Source organism: Enhydra lutris, unplaced genomic scaffold (genome assembly GCF_002288905.1).
Source record: "Enhydra lutris kenyoni isolate GAN:26980312 unplaced genomic scaffold, ASM228890v2 scaffoldscaffold68, whole genome shotgun sequence".
In the NCBI taxonomy this organism is placed as follows: domain Eukaryota; kingdom Metazoa; phylum Chordata; class Mammalia; order Carnivora; family Mustelidae; genus Enhydra; species Enhydra lutris.
In genome coordinates, this window is record NW_019154152.1 from 10,881,143 (window position 1) to 10,904,173 (window position 23,031).

Sequence of the window (23,031 nt, forward strand, 5' to 3'; positions counted from 1 at the left end):
AGAGGGAGAAGCAGGCTCCCCGCCGAGCAAGGAGCCCGATGTGGGACTCGATCCCAGGACGCCAGGATCACGACCTGAGCCGAAGGCAGCTGCTTAACCAACTGAGCCACCCAGGCGTCCCTCTTTTTTTATTTTTAAGATTTTATTTATTTATTTGACAGAGATTACAAGTAGGCAGAGAGGCAGGCAAAGACAGAGGGGGAAGCAGGCTCCCTGCTGAGCAGAGAGCCCAATGCAGGGCTCCATCACAGGACCCTGTGGTCATGACCTGCGCTGAAGGCAGAGGCTCAATGCGCTGAGCCACCCAGGCGCCTCCCCATTTTCTTTTTCAGATAAAAGATATAAGTGCTTTAAAAAAATTTCAACATTACGGAAGTATCATGATAAGTCAGCATATTTCAGTTGTGAAGTAACAGCTATTGAAAGTTTGGCATGTTCTTGTCAGACTCCTTTATGCACATTTTGTACAGTTTTTTCATTTTATAAATTTTTCAAATGTGCACACACATACACAGTTGTATTTGGTGTGTGTTTTATGTATTTTTTTATTTTATTTTTGAGAGAGAGGGCACGAGCAGGGAGAAGGAGCAGAGGCAGAGGGAGAAGCAGGCTCCCCACTGAGCAGGGAGCCTGATGTGGGACCTGATCCCAGGACCCTGGGACCATGACCCTATCCGAAGACAGATGCTTAACTGACTGAGCCACCGAGGCCCCCTTTTTATTATATTCTTAAATAGAAACCATATCCTACATGAGTGGTTTTTTTAAACCAAAGGCTGAAATACATTAGTTGGATGTGATATTTAAACAGTGCTATACAGATAGCATTTAAGGATAAAAATATTAGAATGCAAAAATCATTGTACAAAGTAAGGTTAAATATCATTTAATTTTTGGGGCGCCTGGGTGGCTCAGTGGGTTAAAGCCTCTGCCTTCAGCTCAGGTCATGATCCCAGGGTCCTAGGATCGAGCCCCGCATCGGGCTCTCTGCTCAGCGGGGAGCCTGCTTCCTCCTCTCTCTCTGCCTGTCTCTCTACCTACTTGTGATCTCTATCTGTCAAATGAATAAATAAAAAAATCTTTAAAAAAAAAAAATATCATTTAATTTTTGTTTCAGTTATGTGTGTTATGGGTCTCTATTTCATATTGTGTGCTACAGTCAAAAATGTTTCAAACTGAAAGCAACTGCCTTACATGGTATTCTGTATTTCATTTTTTCATTTCCCATGACATTTGGGCATATATTTTTTTCTTCGGTTGGTATGTATAGATCTAACTTACTCTTTTTTCTTTAAAAATAGCTGTTTAGTATTCCACTGTGTGTATATGTGCATCTGTACACGTGGTACGTAAATGCATACATATACCATAATTCACTTTTCCTTTTAGTAGACATTTGAGTTATTTGATATTATTAGCAATGCAATAATGAAGATCTTTGTTACATAATTTTGTATGTGTTAGTATTACTATGGAATTGATAGTTGGAATTGGGTCAGAAGATACACACATATTGGTCAGTCTTATGGATTTGCCTTCCAAAAAGAATGCCAGTATGAATTTTTGCTCTCGTTGTATAAAAGTGCTCATTTTTCCCATGCCTTTCCATTTCATTGGACTTCTTCATCTTTACATGTATGATAGTGGAAATTGATGTATTCTAATTTGCACTTCACTATCACTGGTGAAGGATACCCTTATGTATGTTTACTGGCCATTTGAATCTTTTAATTCCCTGTTCATAATATTTGATCATTGTTTCTTAATCTGTTTTTGAGAGTTCTTTATGTATTGTGGATGTTAACTCTTTTGGGTTGTACGGTAGTTTTATTTGAACTTTTTAACTTACCCAAATTCTATTACATATATTTTACAAGAAATAAAAATTAAAAAGCTCTAGTTTTTTGTGTAGCATGAACCCTGAACTTAAGCAAAATGTATCATCTGACATCAGTGTCCTCTTCTAATCCTGGAGGGAAAATTAGCTTTGGCGTGGGCAAGTTACAAGCTTTTTCAAGGGTAGTTTTGACCCTAGACAGTTTGTGAACCTTAAACCTAAAACTCGGGTAAGATGCTACTGTAATGTCTTTTAGAGATATTTCCACCAAGCCTTTAAGTTTATCATTTAATTTTATGGTATCGTCGGGTCCAGGTTTCATTTTTATGTGGTTAAAGTTGTCGTTCTTTCCTTTTGGCTTCTAGGTCTTGCAGTTTATTAGCAGTGCCTTCTCTTATAGTCCAAATTATATAATGTCTTACAACTTTTTTCTAGTGCTATTATCTTCTCTTCCACAATAATGTAATATCTCAACCTTTTCATTTATTTGAGTATATTCAGTTTTCCTTAAGTGATTCTACCTCAGAGATAAGAGATAACATTTTTACTATTGTTATATATCCCTCATTCATGCTTTGTTTGTCTAAACTAAAACCTGAATATAATCAGTAAAGAATTTTACACCTCTAACCTTTGCAGCAGGTAGATCATGTAGGGAAATGAGAGTTCTGTGAACCACTTTGCCTATACTGTTAGAATTCTTTGATGATCACCTCTGCTAAAGCAGACTTCAGGCTTTGAGAGCAGTGTGTCTGGAGAGAGTTATATGTAAATACCCACGTTCATGACCTGTACATTTCCTGACATCACAAGCAGAAGAGCACTGTAGCTTTGGGTGATGTCTTTTTGGGGCATTAGCTAAGTGGGTGTTCCTGTGCACCTTTCATCTTGAGTGATAGAGATTCATACTCCTTTTGTTTTGAGTGATGGAGATTCAGACTCCTACCTCAGTAAAATTTCCTAATAACAAATTTTCCTGTAAAACATTTTATGTTATTCTTTGGTGTGTGATATTTTCCCACCTGATGTGCTCAGACTAAGGAACACTCATTAAATCATGGGAGTGTAAGTTTGTGATTTGACAATGATATTAACTCTCATTGGCACTATCAATAGTATGGCATTTTTTCGGTAATTACCTGGTAATATTAAGAAATTTTAGTTCTTGGGGTGCCTCTGTGGCTCAGTGGGTTAAAGCTTCAGCCTTCAGCTCTCGTCATGATCTCAGGGTCCTGGAATCGAGTCCCGCATCGGGCTCTCTGCTTGGCGGGGAGCCTGCTTCCTCCTCTCTCTCTCACTGCCTGCCTCTCTGCCTACTTGTGATCTCTGTTAAATAAATAAATAAAATCGTTTAAAAAAAAAAAAAAGAAATTTTAGTTCTTAATCTTCCATGAAGTAATAAATTTAAAGGTATATCTAGTAAAGTTCATTGTTATACTAAGGTATACACAGAAAAATTACCCAAAGTAAAAGATACCATAAATAAAATTAAATTTTAAAGTTTATTAGAAGATCTCAAAAGGAATATAACCATTTTTGCTTTTCTCTTGAGCATCTTTGGAGTTTCTAGGGCTGCTAGTACTATGGTGCCCTCCATATTTCTGCTTTATGATTCCTACAACTAATTATAAATATACCACCTTTCATAAATTGACATTATCTTCCATCAGAATGTCCCATAACTTGTGGACTATTAGTTAAGTCCCTTTCATTAAGCATAAAAATCCAGTTGCATAATAGGAGATAGATCTGGATAAAATGCATATTTTTCCATTAATAAATTGGAACAATATGCAGGCAGGTCACTTTATAATACTCTTTTTCCAGGTCACCTGAACCTCCCAATGCCTTTTTTGTTCTTTTTTTGTTTGTTTGTTTTTTAAGATTTTATTTATTTGACAGAGAATCACAAGTAGGCAGAGAGACAGGCAGAGAGAGAGGTGGGGAAGCAGGCTCCCCCCTGAGCAGAGAGCCCGATGCGGGGCTTGATCCCAGACCCTGAGATCATGACCCGAGCCGAAGGCAGCAGCTTAACCCACTGAGTCACCCAGGTGCCCCTTTTTTGAGGGGTTATTGAAATAACAGTGAATTTTAGACTGTTTTATGGTTTTTCATCCAGGATTGCTACAAAGGTGAGGGAAATACACACCCATTCAGATGAGAAGTTTTTGTCCATTTTATTTTTTTATGTTTTATCTTTTTAAAAGATTTTATTTATTTGTCAGAGAGAGAAAGTGCACAAGCAGTGGGTTGTGGCAGACAGAGGGAGAAGCAGGCTCCCCACTGAGCAAGGATCCTGGTGCTGGACTTGATCCCAGGCCCCTGGGATTATGACCTGAGCCAAACGCAGATGCTTTAACTGACTGAGCCACCCTGGTGTCCCTGTCTAATTTATATATTGGGGTTTCTTTTAAATTTTTGTTCAGGGGGTAAAGAGCTATTTGTTCCCTGGAAAAATAAAGAATTCTGAAATTTGTGCTGTAAACTATGTCCTTCAAGGAAGTAATTTCAGTTTTTCTTGGAATTTTCAGCAATTTCTAATGGTTTGGAACGTTAAAAGGAGTCTCATTTCCTGTTCCAAAGCTGGGATTTGGGAGAAATAATCCCTTTGCTTCATTGTTGTTTTCTTGTTAATAATGAGGTTATACAGTTAAGTAATGTTTTGTCCATTCAGTAGTTACCCTCACTAATTTATATTGTATGGAATCTCTGAGTATAGAGTTCCTGTCTTTCCTTTTTTTTTTTAATCATAATCTCTGAGCAGTTTTTTTTTGTTGTTTGTTTTTTTTTTTTTTTTTTTTTTTTAATTTTACTTAGAGTGCAAGCAAGTGGAGAGGGAGAGAGAATCTCAAGCAGGCTGCACACTGAGCAAGCACAGAGCCCAATGGGGGGCTTGATTTCACACCCTGAGACCGTGACCTGAGCTAAAATCAAGAGTCAGAAGCTGGGGCGCCTGGGTGGCTCAGTGGGTTAAAGCCTCTGCCTTCGGCTCGGGTCATGGTCCCGGGATCCTGGGATCGAGCCCCATATTGGGCTCTCTGCTCGGCAGGGAGCCTGCTTCCTCCTCTCTCTCTGCCTGCCTCTCTGCCTACTTGTGACCTCTATCTGTCAAATAAATAAATAAAGTCTTAAAAAGAAAAAAAAGTCAGAAGCTTAACTGACTGAGCCACCCTGGTGTCCCTCAATATTTTTGACCTCTTAAGTATTTTATCTTTGAAATGATTTTTATCTCACTTCATTGTTGCTTTAAAAGGAACTTTAGATCTTCTAAATTGCCAGTAACTTTTTCAGCAGGAGGGGATGGAAATTTTAAAAAAAAATTTATGCCAATAATTTATTCTAAACAAATTTACCCCATTTTCACTGCCAACAATAAGATCCATAAGCAAAATTCATTAAGATTTAAAACATAAGTTTCTGCAGTGGGTTTCCCCTTAGTGAAAATAAGTTTTTATTCCATCTGGTCTGATTCATGATGAAACTTGAGTCTGCTTGGTAAGCACATAACGCATTTAGTTTTCTTTCTTTCTTTTTTTTCTTACTTACTTAATCTCTGTATTCCAAGTGAGGCTTTAACTCAACAACCCCAAGATCAAGAATTGCATGCTCTTCCAACTAAGCCAACCAGGTGCCCCTGTTTAGCTTTTTAGAAAACAAAACGTTTATCTTGGTATAAAGTAGTTTTCATGAGATGGAATATTTGAAAATATTACTTTTCTTGCTCACCGTTCAAAGAAGATGTATCGGGTTTGGTTTTCTATAGTTTAGCCTGTATGTTAGTCAAAAAGATGACATTGTGATTGGTTCAGCTTCATTTTTTGATTTGCAAATACTGGAATTTAAGGAGACTTGATTATTTTTTTAAATTCTTTCAAACTCTGTATTACTGTAGCGTAGCAATTAAGAACCCTAATTGTATTGGCAGATGCACCAAGGTTTAAACCTTGTTTTCACCATTTATTACATTTATGACACTGAGTTGATTGCTAAATCCTCAGTTTTCTCATCTGTTAAACGTGGATATTTCCTACTTCGGGCTTATGAAGATTAATTGAGATACTAGCTAATATTTAATGAGTATTAGTATCTACCAGTCCTCTTTTAAATGCTTAATATGTGTTTATTCATTTTAGCCTTAGGATAAATACCTATGTATTACTATCTCATGTTATAGTTGAGGAAACTGAAGCACAGAGAGGTTAAATATTTTGCCTCTGATATATATAATGTACTCAGCACAGTGCCTGGCAATAATTAGCATTTACTGTATTACCTCTTGTTGAAATGAGTCATTATGAAGTTTCCAAATGTATTATATTTTTAAGTAACTGACCTCTGGCATAACATTCAAAGGATCTCCTGTGGCACTTTTTCTTTCCTCTTGTCTCCATAGCTCTTGGTGCTGGACAGGCATCTTTGTTTGGGAACAACCAACCTAAGATCGGAGGGCCTCTTGGTACAGGAGCCTTTGGGGCCCCTGGATTTAATACTACGACAGCCACTTTGGGCTTTGGAGCCCCCCAGGCCCCAGTAGGTAAGTGTCAGTCACTTTAGAAGGCTTTACTCCATTTATTTCTTGCTAAAACTTGACTTGGTGACCTGATTTTCCTCCCAGTCCATCCCACCCCTACCAAAGCAGTACACAGAAACACATCACTTAATAGTCATGTGGTGCAGAAGGGCTTGCAATGGATCCTGGCCTTTTCTGCTTCCCCACTCCCAGGCCTGGTCCCCTAAAGAGACTGCTTTGTTACTGCCACTTTGTTTCCTGGTTTATAGTTAAGTATCTCTAAATGATTTGCTTATGTTGCTGTGTTATGCTTTATTTATTAAGTCTTAAGTAAATTTAACTTGTTAATGATAGATGAGAAATAGAGCTCACTTACCACCTACCTGTGTTCTTTATTCACTTCTCCTAATAGAGCTATGTTACTAAATACCTTAGTTTAGTTTTCTCTACTGGAGTGTCTTTTATACTTCATTCATTTGAATACCCTTTTCTAGTTTTTGACCTCTCTGCCTCCTACCTCTGTTGTTATTATTTTTAACTTAAAATTAACTTTTTAGCTTAAATGTCTTTTTAAAAGAAATTTGTTCTTTGGAGATTAAAAAAAACAAAAACCATTATCACCTGGCATAAATAGAGTGAGTGAATTAGAGAGCAAGAGAAAGATGTACGATGAAGTTCATCTCCCATATTGTCATGATCTGTGTACCACATTTGAATAAGCCTTTTGCAAATTTAAGCCATGTCCCTACATACTTCTACTTATTCTGTCAACTGAGAGAGTATTTCTTGAGTCCCCTTGATAAGTAAGGGTATTAGTGCCCTTTCTTACCCTTCTTTTTTTTCCTCATTTCTTCTTTTGCCATCTTTATATTTTCATATTGATAACAATGATAATGTATTCTGTCCTATAATTATTACCTTCATCTTTTCTCTGATAAAAGAATAGTTTAAAAGTTGTAAATGTGAACACAGCATATTATCACAACTGTGAAAATATTGCTGCCCAGCCACATAAACACTTTTTTTATATAGCTTTTTCGTTCTCCTGGAATTTGTAATTCTTTTTCCCCCTTGGATTACCTGCTCTTATTACCTTCCTAAATTGGTTCAAATTCTTAAGAATGGTATCAGAATTCTTTTACTTTGGATACGTCATTGCCCCCTGCAGCAGTGTGAACTCTTGATTATTCCGTAGGCCTTCATCATCGCTTCCATTATTCCCTTCAAGTCTACTTAGTGGGAACTGCTGTGTCCTAGGTGTAGGTTTTTCCCTTTTATTTATTTCCTGAATTGTCTGGAATGTGTTTTTAAGTAAAGTGTATATGAAGGGTAAACTTTGATCACTTATAGGTCTGAAAGTACCTTTTTTTGTTCCTCATGCTTTAATGTTAGGGAATTCTAGTGTGAAAATTTATCCCAGAACTTGGACTATATTGCTTGCATTAACCATTATATGATGAGAAGTCTGATGCCTTTCTGATTCTTGAGACTTGTTCAGCTACTACCCCCACAAGCATTTAGGATTTTCCCTTTGTCCTGAAATTTCACTGAATTGCTTATACCCTGTCTTTTTTTTTTTTTTTTTTAAAGATTTTTTTATTTTTTTTTTTTTTTAGTGTGGGGGGAGGGGCAGGGGAGAGAGAGATTCTTTTTTCTTTTTTTTTTTTTATTAACATACAATGTATTATTTGTTTCAGGGCTACAGGTCTGTGATTCATCAGTCTTACACAATTCTTTGCACTCACCATAGCACATACCCTCCCCAGAGTTCATCACCCAGCCACCCCATCCCTCCTACACCCCTCCATTCCAGCAACCCTGTTTTGTTTCCCGAGATTAAGAGTCTCTTATGGCCAACAGACACATGAAAAATTGCTCCACATCACTTGGCATCAGGGAAATACAAATGAAAACCACAGTGAGATCCACCTCTCACACCAGTCAGAATGGCTAAAATTAACAAGTCAGGAAATGACAGATGCTGGCGAGGATGCGGAGAAAGGGGAACCCTCCTACACTGTTAGTGGGAATTCCAGAGTGGTGCAACCACTCTGGAAAACAGCCTGGAGGTTCCTCAAAAAGTTGAAAATAGAGCTACCCTATGACCCAGCAATTGTACTACTGGGTATTTACCCTAAAGATACAAATGTAGTGATCCAAAGGGGCACGTGCACCCAAATGTTTACAGCACCAGTGTCCACAATAGCCAAAGCATGGAAAGATCCTAGATGTCCATCAACAGATGAATGGATAAAGAAGAGGTGATATATATATACACAATGGAATACGCAAGAGGAATATATATACACTATGCAGCCATCAAAAGAAATGAAATCTTGCCATTTGTAACGACGTGGCTGGAACTAGAGGGTATTATGCTGAGCGAAATAAGTCAATCAGAGAAAGACAATTATCATATGATCTCCCTGATAGGAGGAATTTGAGAGGCAAAGTTGGGGGTTTGGGGGGTAGGGAAGGAAAAAATGAAACAAACTCTGATCGGGAGGGAGACAAACCATAAGAGACTCTTTTTTTTTTTTTTTTTTTCTTTTTTTTTTTTTTTTTTTCTTTTTTTTTTTTTTATACAGGCGGGGGCAGAGAGAAAGGGAGAGAGAATCTTTTTCTTTTTTTTTTTTTTAAATTTGATAGAGATTACAAGTAGTCAGAGAGGCAGGCAGGAGGGAGAGGAGGAAGCAGGTTCCCCGCTAAGCAGAGAGCCCGATACGGGGCTCAATCCCAGGACCCTGGGATCATGACCTGAGCCGAAGGCAGAGGCTCTAACCCACTGAGCCACTCAGGTGCCCCCATAAGAGACTCTTAATCTCACAAAACAAACTGAGGGTTGCCGTGGGGGAGGGAGGTATGGAGAGGGTGGTTGGGTTATGGACATTGGGGAGGGTATGTGCTATGGTGAGTGCTGTGAAATGTGTAAGCCTGATGATTCACAAACCTGTACCCCTGGGGCTAATAATTCATGATAATGTTAATTTAAAGAAAGAGTCTCTTATGCTTTGTCAGATTCTTTTTTTTTTTTTAATTTTTTAAAATTATTATTTTTACTAACATAGTATGTATTATTTGCCCTAGGGGTACAGGTCTGTGAATCGTCAGGCTTACACACTTCATCGCAGTCACCATATCACATACCCTCCCCATGTCAGGGAGATTCTTAAGCAGGCTCTACGCCCAGCCCGGAGCCTGACTTGGGGCTTGATCTCACAACCCTGAGATCATGACCTGAGCCAAGATCAAGAGTCAGACACTTAACCAGCTGAGCAACTCATGTGCACCATTTCTGTCTTAATGCTTGATTTTTAAACTTTGTTTGTATTTTTCAGGAGGTTTCTGAATGTCTTGTAAATCATCCTTTTGAATTCTTTTTTTCAACTTAAAAGAATTCTTTCTCATTTCTGAAAGTTCCCTTTCTCAAGCATCCAGTTCTTAGATGCAATTTTTTCTTGAAACTTTGTTAACTGGCGTTAAAAAATTTTTTTAGGATTTTTCTGTGCCTTAAATCTTCAGGATTATTTTTGCTTTGGTCCTACTCTTTAATATTCTGTGATCTTTACCATTCATATTCAAGAATAAAATAATAAAAAGCTTACTGACATTGTATGTATATGAGTAGAGCTTGTTTACCAGTAAGTTTCACTTTAAGGTAAGTAATTCAGGAACCAACTATTATCCACGGGTCCTCTGATTGTTAGAATGCCACATTCTTAGCTCTGGGATGATGCAAGTACTGAAACTAGCTGCCCTTGTTCTTTCCGTGTGTTAACTTGGTTTCATCAGAGGCACACTCTCTGATGTTTGGCTTATCTGTTGAGGATCAGGGATTAAGAGGATGAAGGTATGGGTGTTTTGTGTATGTACTTTGCATTGGTTCATCTCTCCTGCTTTCAGTCTCACTTCATCGAACTTGGTGTCATTGAATCCCTAATCTTTCTGGGATTCTACAGGGCAGGTATGCTCCACCTTGGGCTCTTAATACCCTTTGAATGTACTCTAAGCTATACTTTGCTCTATCCTGCTTTGTCACTCCTTTGTCCACTTCTTTCCCCTAGAAATTGGTTACATTTTCTCTTCTGTTCATTTGTTATGTCCCATTCTTTGTCATTGTGGGTTATAGATATATATATTTTTTTGTTTTAAACGTAGATTTTACTTAGGGGCACCTGGGCAGCTCAGTTAGTTAAGCATCTGCCTTTGGCTCAGGTCATGATCCTGGTGTCCTGGGATTGAGTCCTGCATCGGGCTTCTTGCTCTGTGGGGAGCCTGCTTCTCCCTCTCCCTCTGTACTTTCTTACTGTTTGTGCATGCACATGTACTCTCTTTCTCACCCCCCCTCAAATAAATACAATCTTCCTTAAAAAAAAAAAACAGATTTTACTTAGATTTTTGGTGTTGAGGTGAATTAGAAGTCTAACTGATTTGTGTGAACATTAGAATCAACTTTATCGTTAAAAGATATTTTCACTTTTCTTTATATTCCTTAGTTTTAGTTGTTTTCAATAGAAGGATGTACCATAAATATTGTAACCTGCCATTTTTAGATGGTAGTGTTTTGAATAGTTGGGGTTTTTAAATTTTTTTTAAAGATTTTTAAAAATATATTTACTCACGAGAGAGAGAGAGGCAGAGGGAGAAAGAAGCAGGTTCCCCCATGGAGCAGGGAGCCCGATTTGGGACTCCATCCCAGAACCCTGGGATCGTGACCTGAGCTGAAGGCAGATACTTTTTCTTTTTTTTTTTTAATTTTATTTATTTATTTGACAGAGATCACACAGGTAGTCAGAGAGACAGGCAGAGAGAGAGGGAGGGAAGCAGGCTCCCCACTGAGCAGAGAGCCCGATGCGGGGCTTGATCCCAGAACCCTGGGACCATGACCTGAGCCGAAGGCAGAGGCTTCAACGCACTGAGCCACCCAGGCGCCCCCGAAGGCAGACACTTAACGGACTGAGCCACCTAGGCACCCAGTGTTCGTTCGTTCTTTCTTTTCTTTTTTTTTTTTTTAAGATTTTATTTATTTATTTATTTATTTTTAAGATTTTACTTATTTGACAGAGAGAGAGAGAGCACAAGTAGGCAGAGAGGCAGCCATAGAGGGAGGAGGAAGCAAGCCCCCTGCTGAGCAGAGAGCCCAATGCGGGGCTTGATCCCAGGACCCTGGGATCATCATGACCTGAGCTGAAGGCAGAGGCCCAACCCATTGAGCCACCCAGGCGCCCCAAAATTTTATTTATTTATTAGAAAGAGAGAGAGAAAGCACAAGCAGGAGGAGTGAGAGGGAGAGAAGCAGGCTCCCCACTGAGCAGGAAGCCCCATGTGGGGCTCAGTCCTAGGACCCTGGGATCATGACCTGACCTGAAGGCAGACGTTTAACTGACTAAGCCACCCAGGCGCCCCACTGGGTTTTTAAATTTTTTTCTAAAGTTTTATTTATTTAAGTAAATTCTGTATACAACTTTGGGGCTTGAACTTACAACCCCAAGATTAGGAGTAGCATTAACTTCTGACTGAGCCAGCCAGGCACCCCCTGAATGATTTTTTTTTTTTTTTTTGAATGATTTTTGATAATTCGTCTTTTCCTAAAGTCAATTAAAAGTTCTTGATATGAGCATTTGATATTACAGTTCCATATGGTACTGTTACCACACATTTAAAAGTAGCTGTATTCCCTTTTAGAATATAATGTATTACTTGTTTCAGGGGTACAGGTCTATGATTCATCAGTCTTACACAGTTCACAGCACTCAACCTTGACATACACCCTCCCCAATGTCGCATCACCCAGCCCCCTCATCCCTCCCACCTCTAACCCCTCCAGCAACCCTTAGTTTGTTTCCTGAGATTAAGATTCTCTTATGGTTTGTCTCCCTCTGGTTTGTCTTGTTTCATTTTCCCTCCCTCTATGATCCTCTGTCTTGTTTCTCAAATTCTTCATATCAGTGAGATCATATGATAATTATCTTTCTCTGTTAATAGTAGAAACCAAAGAAAAGGAATGTATATATTTGCATCATAGGATGTTTGTTCGAAGGTGCTTTAGAGCTAATGTGAATTCTGTCTTAATGTGGGAGTTCCTCAGTTAGAGTTTTCCAAGTCAATCTCATCCATTGTTTTATTTAGGTTGTTTAGAAACCAAAACATGACTCCGTAGAATTACCATTCAGTGATTCTACTTTTACCTCCTAAGCTAAGCAAACCGGTCTGTTACAGTTTGTTTGCAGTAACCGTATTGTCTTTTTTCCAGATAAAATATCATCAGGTTTTTCTGTTCTCAGACTTTATTTTTTATACTTTTTCCCGTCCCCTTTAATCATTTGGTCATGATGTGGCTTTTCAGTATATTTTCAAATTATTGGGACCAGAATTGAATATAACACAAACATAAAACATAAATAAAACAACTAGTGCTTATGCTTTTTGCTAACATATCAGCTCTCTTACCTATATTTTAAGTAATACAGTTAACTTAGAGAACATTTTTTTTTTTTTTAAGATTTTATTTATTTATTTGACAGACAGAGATCACAAGTAGGCAGAGAGGCAGGCAGAGAGAGAGAAGAGGAAGCAGGCTCCCTGCAGAGCAGAGAGCCCGATGTGGGGCTCGATCCCAGGACCCTGGGATCATGACCTGAGCTGAAGGCAGAGGCTTTAACCCACTGAGCCACCCAGGTGCCCCTAGAGAACATTTCATATTTAAACATAGAAAAATAAGAACATCCTGTTCACACACTTTTCTAATTACGTTTGGATTTGTAAAAGGAGTTCTTACTCTCTTGAGTAAGCCCAGATAGGGTGACCTATTATACTTGTTAATGGTGGGATCAGGTGGTGCAGGTCAGTGTTATTTTTGATGGATAATTGCCTGTCAAGTAACAGACTGACTAGTGAATATTAGAATTCTTATAAAAGCATGCAGGTTTTCTTGAGTCTCCTTGAATAGTCCATATAATAACATTATGCTGTTACTGTGTGGCACTTTGTACCAAAGCTACTTTTTTATATTTTTTTCTCACTGATACTTAAATTGGATTTCAGAACTTTCTGAATACATGATGATTTGCTATATGCTCTTTAAAATGACATCTCTGGGTTACATAGTCTTTTTTTTTTTTTTAAGATTTTATTTGTCCATCTGAGAGAGGGAGAGAGTGAGAGAAAGCATGAGAGAGGAGGAGATAAGAGGGAGAAACAGACTCCCTGTGGAGCTAGGAGCCAGATGCAGGACTCTATCCCTGGAGTCTGGGATCCTGACCTGAGCAAAGGCAGTTGCTTAACCAGCTGAGCCACCCAGGTGCTCCGGGTTTCACAGTCTTGAGCAAACTTGTACTCTCTCCTTACATATTAGCATACAGTATTTTAGTATTTAATTAATACAGCTGATTTTAAGAAAGCTTAATTTGACTAAGGTGGATTTACCCCTTTTTCGCTAATTTAGCTTTAGCTGTCCAGTGTTTGTTGTTTTTGCTGCTACTGTGTGTTTTTTTCCAAATGTTTTGTTTATGGGACTCCTTCAGTGTAAATTATCTTACTGTATTTTGGCATTAGCCATGTTTTAAACACTTATAAAGGAAGAAAGCATTTTTATCTCTAAAGTGACTTAGGTATGATTTAATTTTTTTTTAGTCAGTATTTTTGGAAATATTTTGGAGTTTCTTCAGTCAGGGTATAACACAAATAGTTGCAGGGGTTTTCTTGTTTGTTTTTTACTGTGGGATTATAGATCATCATTCCTTGTCTATTCCCTAAATTCTCTGTGAATAATTACGTGTTTTCACACTTTAAAAGAAAATTAGACTAATTTTCTTTAGTGATATTTTTTCTTTCAATTTTTACTTGAATATAATATGCATATTAAATGTAAATAATAAACTTAACAGCCATTTCCATTTTTTGTTTGCCCCTTTCTTACTTGATAGTCTTAGTGTACTTAATATTTTTTATTCTGGAATTTTTACTTCCTAAATTAAACCAAAGATTTCCTTATTTCCACTGTGAAACACATTGTCATTATTTTGAATAACTATTTAACCCATCATGTTGATGTAGCTTGATTTTTACAACTGTTAATGTTGGATATAGGTTGTTTCGAAGTCGTAACAATTACAGACAATATTTATTGAATATTTACAAACATGTCTTTGTTTCTGGTTTAATTAAACCCTGGGGTTAAATTTCCATGATTGAAATGAGTAGGTTAAAAAAATACAAAAATAGTATTTGTTTGTGTACGGTCTTTTTGTTTCTTTTAGACAGAGTAAACCAATTTATGATGTTTGTAGAAGTGAAGACTATAATTCTTTTCATATAGCTGTGGCACTGATAGATAATGAGGTAGATATAAAATATTTCTTCAAGGTTGTTTTAAATTTCATTTCATTGATTATTAGTGACAGTGAACATCTAAGTAAAATTTTGTGTGTGTTGTCTCTTATGAAATGCCTCTTCGATTCTTTTACTCATTAGTTTGACTGTTAATTTTCTTCACAGTTTGCTCCTCTGCACTCCACCAATAATGCCATTGAGTGAGTCTGAACGTTTTGAAGACCTCTCCAAAATGATTCTGTGTTCTCTTGCTATAACTGCATTGGATCCCTAGACTGACATCTTGCCTTCTCTTTTCTTTTTTTTTCAAAAAGCTCTGACCGATCCCAATGCTTCTGCTGCCCAGCAAGCTGTTCTCCAACAGCACATCAATAGTTTAACGTACTCACCTTTTGGAGACTCTCCTCTCTTCCGGAATCCCATGTCAGACCCTAAGAAGAAAGAAGAGGTAAATTTAAGGATGCTTTTGTGAAGTTTATTCTCAGATCAAGAGAAACTAAATCTGCAGAATATAATTTCTTACATATAGAATCTAAACAAAGCTAGGTATAAGTAAGTTTTAAAGATACATTATCTGGGGCACCTGGGTGGCTCAGTGGGTTAGGCCGCTGCCTTCGGCTCAGGTCATGATCTCGGAGTCCTGGGATCGAGTGCCGCATCGGGCTCTCTGCTCGGCGGGGAGCCTGCTTCCTTTTGTCTCTCTGCCTGCCTGTGATCTCTGTCTGTCAAATAAATAAATAAAATCTAAAAAAAAAAAAAAAAAAATTATAAAGATACATTATCTATGCTTTTCACTGAGTCAGGAGATACATTATGTTTGCTGTATCTGGAAGGCAACATGACTAAAACAGTGAAATGAACACTGGACTGGAGGTGAGGGCTGAGGCTTTTCAATACCTGAGATAAGGCATGTATTATTATTATTTTTTTAAAGATTTTATTTATTTATTTGACAGAGATCACAAGTAGGCAGAGAGGCAGGCCGGGGGCAGGGGAGGGAGCAGACTCCCTGCTGAGCAGAGAGCCCAATGTGGGCCTCCATCCCAGAACTCTGGGATCATGACCTGAGCTGAAGGCAGAGGCTTTAAACCACTGAGCCACCCAGGCACCCAACGCATGTATTATTATTTCCATTTTATAGTTGAGCAAACCTAGGCTCAGAGAGGCTGATTTTCCTAAAATCAAGATGTTCTTAAGTGGCATAACAAAATCTTTTCTTCTGGTTTCTACACTTAACTTTGTATGCTCTAAGATGAATCTTCTCGCTGTGGTGTGGATTAAAAGTAGGCTTTGGTCTGTTTAATCCTTGTGTTACTTTGTATAATCCGAGGCCTTGAGGGTATCTTTTTTTTTTTTTTTTTTAAGATTTTATTTATTTATTTGACACATAGGGATCACAAGTAGGCAGAGAGGCAGGCAGAGAGAGGAGGAAGCAAACTCCCTGCTGAGCAGAGAGTCCGATGTGGGGCTCGATCCCAGGACCCCGGAATCATGACCTGAGCTGAAGGCAGAGGCCTCAACCCACTGAGCCACCCAGGCGCCCCTTGAGGGTATCTTTTTGCCTCAAAATGTGTTTCTTCATTTGTAAAATGGGAATAGTAATACTGTCTAATGTTGAGCATTAAATGAGATAATGCATGCCTGGCTTCTAATAAGTCAGTCTACAGATACTATTATTCAGTTATTTATGTCATCTCACTTCTTCCTTAACTGGTTCTTGAATTACCTTATAACTAGTTATAAAGAGAAGTAAGATAGGAATTTAAAGTACTTTTTAACCCTGCTGTATAAATGTAAGTTTTGCTTAGATGAAAATTATTTGTGGGACGTCAGTTAAGTGTCTCTCTTTTTTTTTTTTTTTTAAGATTTTATTTATTTGACAGACAGAGATCACAGGTAGGCAGAGAGAGAGGAGGAAGCAGGCTCCCTGCTGAGCAGAGAGACCGATGCGGGGCTTGATCCCAGGACCCTGGGATCATGACCTGAGCCAAAGGCAGAGGCTTAAACCACTAGCCACCCAGGCTCCTTAGTGTCTGACTTTTGATCTCACCCTTAGGATCATGAGTTCAAGCCCTGCACTGGGCTCTGTGCTGGACATGGAGCCTACTTTTAAAAAGAAAAGAAAAGAAAATTATTTGTTATTTGTGCAGCATAATTATAGACCTAAGTATGTGCTAGTCACTGTGTTTACTGCTGAGGATACAAAACGAAAGCAAGAACATCTTCTAAGAGCTTGCTATTTACTTAATGAGAAAGATTGGATCTGTTAATGTGTTTAAATTTACTCAAGCTCAGTATAATAAATACAATAGTAAAATAGCCCGTCAGCTGATGAATGGATAAACAAAATGTTGTGTGTGTGTATGTATGTGTGTGTGTGTGTATATATGTATGTACATACACACACACAAGATGAAATATCTTTCAGTCATAAAAGAATGAAATACTGATAACATGTTCCATATATCATGGATGAACCTTGAAAACATTATGCTATGTGAAAGAAACCCGACACAAGAGGCCACATGATTCCATTTATATAAAATGCCTAGACTAGGCAAATTTATTGAGACAAAGGGGATTCATGTTTGCCTAGGGTAAGGGGTGGAATTGGGAGGCACAGCATTTCTTGTTGGAGTGAGGGGAATGTTCTGGACTTAGTGGTGATTCTTGCACAACTTAGTAGATATACTAAACTCCGCTCAATAGAATATGTTATAGTGGTGAATATCATGTTAAGGGAGAGTGTAGATTTTTGGGTGAGTTTGATAAGGCTTTGCAAAAGAGGTAACATTTAACTTTTTTTGAGTATATATGGAGAAGTTGGTAGATGTAGGTCAAGACATCCCAAGCAGGGGCACACAATTGTGAGAGATCACAAAAAAGATCTAGGAAGATTCATTGTTGCTGAAGTGTAAACAGTCTGTACTGTAAAGAGAAACATAAACTGTGACAAGGTTTTATTATGTTAGACATTGTTGTTTCAAGTGGTTATATAATCCCATGTATAATGTTAAGAAAAACAAATATATAACATCCTGCAGATGTTGTAAAAACATAATAAAGGTGCCATCAAAATCATCCTGAAGTCTTGTTTTAGTTATGTGTCTCTTCTACAAACTTGTAATTTCCTCAGAAATCAGGGAAAATTATTTCATTATTTTTATTGCCAGTACTTAGTTTTTGACTCATGGCAAATATCAGCGTTTACTAAATGCTTGAATAAATGTGAGCTAATACTAATTTTTTTTCCCCAGAGTTATTTGGATTGCACAGAAATTGAATATTAATTCATGGGTGCATGTCCTTTTACTTTGAAGCTTAAGATTTTTGGTTTAGTTGAAAAATAAACAGAGGTATCTAGCTGGGTCAATGGCAGAGATATTTGAACTCTGTTCTAAGAATTTTTAAGGCCAAATAATACATTTAAGTTAAACTGGAGCTTTACTTGCTTTTGTTTTTCAGAGATTGAAACCAACAAATCCAGCAGCCCAGAAGGCTCTCACTACACCTACTCATTATAAACTAACACCCCGCCCTGCCACCAGAGTTCGACCAAAGGCTTTACAAACAACAGGCACAGCCAAGTCACATCTCTTTGATGGGTTAGATGACGATGAGCCATCCTTAGCCAATGGAGCATTCATGCCCAAGTGAGTTTATTTTCAACATAAATTAAATGTAAATATTAATTTAAACTAAGTATAAGATATATAATTATTTTCCTGAAGGCAGTACAAATGTTAAAAGTTTAGGGTTTTGTTTGTTTAAAGATTTATCTGTTTATGTTAGAGAGAGAAAGAGCATGGGCACGCTCAAGTAGGGGAAGGGGCAGGGGGAGAAAGTCTTCAAGCAAGCTCCACTTAGCACAGAGCCCAAACCCTGGGGGTGGGGGGGGTGACTTGACCTGGGGCTCTGTCCCATGACCCATGAGATCATGACCTGAGGCAAAATCAAGAGTCAGACATTTAACCAGCTGAGCCACTCGGGCGCCCCTGTTTTTAATTTGAAAAATAGAGAATATCACAAATAATAAAAGTGGCATAATCATTCTCAGGGATGACCATCGTTAACATAAAAATATTTTTATTAATATACTTCTAGTTTTACATATGCAGGTTTTTTGTTTTATTTTGAGATTTTGGTCTTCACATAATTTTGTTTTAAGCAGAAGACACTTTTTTCTTAAAACTTATATTGGCCAAACCAATTAAAAGGAATATATCTACATTTTTAAAAATTTTTTAAGATTTTATTTATTTATTTGACTGAGAGAGAGAGATCACAAGTAGGCAGGCAGAGAGAGAGAGGTGGGGGGGGAGCAGGCTCCCTGCTGAGTAGAGAGCCTATGTGGGGCTCGATCCCAGGACTCTGAGATTATGACCTGAGTCAAAGGCAGAGGCTTAACCCACTGAGCCACCCAGGTGCCCCCATATCTACATATTTTTATACTCCCATACATACAGATATTGAACCAATAATTATTACATAGGAAAAAGTACATAAAGTATGTAGAAGAGTTGCTGGTAAATATTTAAATTACATTTAAATTATGCATTAGAGCAAATATCTCCTAGAGTGTTGATATGTATGCAGGGAAAAAAATGAAAAAAAATATGTGCCAAACTGTTAACAGTGGTTAACATTTGGAGATGCAGTTTCAGAGCATCAGAGTTTCATTTCTGGGTTATTTTTGTAGATACATAGCGAGACATATAAACACACAGGCCTTTTAACAGCAGGTATTTTCTAATCAGAAAAGTACGGTTTTGTTTTTGTAAGTAGCGGAGAAAAAATGGGAATTCATCATTTGCAGCTCTTATTTATCGATGTTACTAAGTTAAAAATTATGACTCTGTTATTTCCTTAAAAACATAGTGGGAGACACCTAGGTGGCTCAGTCATTTAAGCAGCTGACTCTTGGTTTTGGCTCAGGTCATGATTGCATAGTCATGGGATCGAGCTCTACATCACATTCTGTCCGTAGCCTGTTTTCCTATCCCTCCCACTTATGCTCATTCTCTCTTTCAAATAAAAAATAAAATCGTGTATATATATATATATATATATATATATACACACACACACACACACGTATGTATATGTATATATACATACATACATATATGTGTGTGTGCACACATATACATGTATACATATATATGTATACACATACATGTATATATTTATATATATGTATGTACATACACATTTATATTTAGTGGGCGCTGCTTCCGAAAAAATGGAAAAGTCTGATTTTATACATTTCTTAGCACATAATTGGATTATTTTGAAGACAGGGACAGTGTATTATTCATGTTTATGTCCCAATATTTAGTAATTTCTTTGACATGGAAAGGATTAGGGTGGGAAGATACGCATTTTGGTAATAATACCACTTGTATCCCCTTCCTGGCTTCCATTTTTGTTCTTCCTCTCAACGGTCTTTGCTTAATGGATCAGAACTGTAGAGCGTTCATCTCTCCTTCCTTGATTCTTTAATTGGCTTGCGGGAACCTGATACTTTTCTAGTTTTCTTCCTATTGTATTGGTGGTTCCTTCTATTTCCTGGTTCCTCTTCTCAGCCTTTTAAAATTGGAATGCCCCTGAGCTTAGTTTTTGGGGTTTTTTGTTTTGTTTTAAGATTTTATTTATTTATTTGACAGACACAGTGAGAAAGGGAACACAGCAGGGGGAGTTGGAGAGGGAGAAGCAGGCTTCGCGCCGAGCAGGGAGCCCACCTGATGCAGGGCTCAGTCCCAGGACCCCGGGATCATTGACTGAGCCACCCAGGCACCCTGACCCTGAGCTTAGGGTTTTTTTTTGTTTTTTTTGTTTTTAATTTTTTAAAAGATTTTATTTATTTATTTGACAGATCATAAGTAGGCAGAGAGGCAGACAGAGAGAGAATGGAAAGCAGGCTCCCCTCTGAGCAGAGAGCCTGATGTGGGGCTCGATCCCAGGACCCTGGGATCATGACCTGAGCTGAAGGCAGAGGCTTTAACCCACTGAGCCACCTAGGCGCCCACTGAGCTTAGTTTTGATCACATTTTCTTTATTGTCTCCCAGAGTGATTTAATTTAGTTTCATAGCTTTATATGTCATATATAGTCTGATGATTTCTAACCTTTCGTCTCCACCCGAGACTTCTCTCCCATACTCCAGATTTTTATATCCAGCCCTACCCAGCATCTCCACTTGGGTGTCTAAAAGACATTTATTTCAAAATTAACATGGCCAACACTGAACTCCTCATCTTCTACTCCAAACCTGTTCTCTCCATAGTCTTCCTTATCTCAGATAACTGTGTTTCAATCATTCTCATTGTTCAGGCCAAAAACTTTGGAATCATCCTTGACTTCTTTCATATATCCCACATCTGAAGCATCAGCAAATCTTCTTTATTGAACCTTCAAAAATTACCTGGTATCTGACCAATTTACCACTTTCACTGCTACTAACTACCCTGATTCAAGCCATCATCATCTCTTTTCTTTTTCTTTTTTTCCCCAAGATTTACTTTTTTTTTTTTTTAAAGATTTTATTTATTTATTTGACAGAGAGAGACCACAAGCAGACAGAGAGGCAGGCAGAGAGAGGAAGGGAAGCAGGCTCCCTGCCAAGCAGAGAGCCCGACGCGGGACTCGATCCCAGGACCCTGAGATCACGACCCGAGCCGAAGGCAGCGGTTCAACCCACTGAGCCACCCAGGCGCCCCTAAATATTGTCTTTTTTTTTTTTTTTTTTTGAAGATTTTATTTATTTATTTGTCAGAGAGAGAGAGGGAGAGAGAGCAAGCACAGGCAGACAGAATGGCAGGCAGAGGCAGAGGGAGAAGCAGGCTCCCTGATGAGCAAGGAGCCCGATGTGGGACTCAATCCCAGGACGCCGGGATCATGACCTGAGCTGAAGGCAGCTGCTTAACCAACTGAGCCACCCAGGCGTCCCCCAAGATTTACTTTTAATTAATCTCTATACCCAACATAGAGATTGAACTCACAACCTTGAGATCAAGAGTTTCATGCTCCACCATCAGTTGAGCTAGCCAGGTGCACCTCAAAGCCTTCATCATCTCTTGACTGAATTAAAATATTCTCCTGATCTTTCCAGCTTTACCCTTACCCCTTTGCACTCTTTCCCAAATATAGCTAGTACAGTGATCTGTTTGTGAATTATAAGTCATATGGTGTCACTCTTTTGTCCAAAACCCTGTGGTAGTTCATATTTTACTCAGTAAAAGCCAAATTCCTTACAGTGGAATGTAAGGTGCTGTAAGATCTGATCTTCCATTACCTCTTTGAAGACATCTACTATTCTCTCTGTTGTTTATCCACTCTAATTTTAGTGCTTCTTTGCCACTGTTAGGATAGGAAAGGCATGCTATTGCCTTTCAGTCTTTGTCATACTTGTTCGCTTTGCCTTGAAACACTTCTCCGCATAAATGCATATAGTTAACTCTATATGTTTACATATATATTTGTTTGCTCACATATCCTCTCAACAAAGACTACTCTGACCAGTCTGTTTAAAATTGTATCCATCTTTTCTTTTGTCAGTATTCCTCACATTCTAATCGTCTTTCTTTTCTTTTTTTCTCATACCTTCTCATATATAATTTTTTTTTTATATTTGTATTTTTGGTCTGTTTTTCCCTCATGAACATAAGCTCTACATACATAGGTATGTTTGCCCCACACTGGGTGCAGAGATTACTTAAAAATAAATCTTGTGAAAAAAAGAAAAGGAAAAAAATGCATCTTAGGAGGCATAAAAGGAGCTAAATAAGAGTATAGAATCCCAGTTATAGGAGTGAGGGGCTCCCTCCCTATAAGAGATGGGGATCATCTAAGCCAAGGGATAAGAGGAGATAGAGATTGTAAAGGTCTTTTCAGTTTATGCTGTCACATTTCCATGACTGAGTTGTTAGAATCTAAAATTTACTCTTAACTGTATTTATCTGTCTAAAGGAAATGGCATATGCCCCTGTTCACTTTCTAACCAAGCCTTGGGCTATCACTGTGTAACTCTGTAAACAGTTGCCATATAATACCACAGAGGGTAAAGGATTCATGAAGGACTTTATAAGTATGGCCACCTCTAGAACATTACTATGTTTGCTCTGAAAGATGAATATGGTAGATTGATAGTGTGAGAACTTCATTGCTGTCATGTCTTTTACCTTTTCATACTAGTCAAAGTTACTATAGAGCAAGCCAATTACTTATTCTGAATGGTAAATTTGGAAAATATTCTTTAATTCATCTGTTCATTCCTTCATTCAACAAACATGTATCAAGTAACTACTAAGTGCCAAGTGTGGTAGGTATTGGGAATGCAGCTACGAACGAGACAC

The 23,031-nt window shown here is 38.1% G+C and overlaps 1 protein-coding gene across 7 annotated transcripts in view; it reads left to right on the forward strand.

The window, feature by feature from the left end:
• Positions 1-23,031, forward strand: part of LOC111159374 (nucleoporin 98) — a 124,643-nt gene that overhangs the window by 48,721 nt on the left and 52,891 nt on the right. For 6 of the 7 annotated variants that reach the window (XM_022521785.1, XM_022521788.1, XM_022521782.1 and 3 more), the window contains exons 12-14: positions 6,231-6,371; positions 14,993-15,126; positions 18,144-18,331. In XM_022521785.1, the coding sequence (XP_022377493.1) occupies positions 6,231-6,371; positions 14,993-15,126; positions 18,144-18,331 (463 nt within the window). The remainder of the gene's footprint in view (positions 1-6,230; positions 6,372-14,992; positions 15,127-18,143; positions 18,332-23,031) is intronic. The other variant, XM_022521786.1, reaches the window with a different exon arrangement.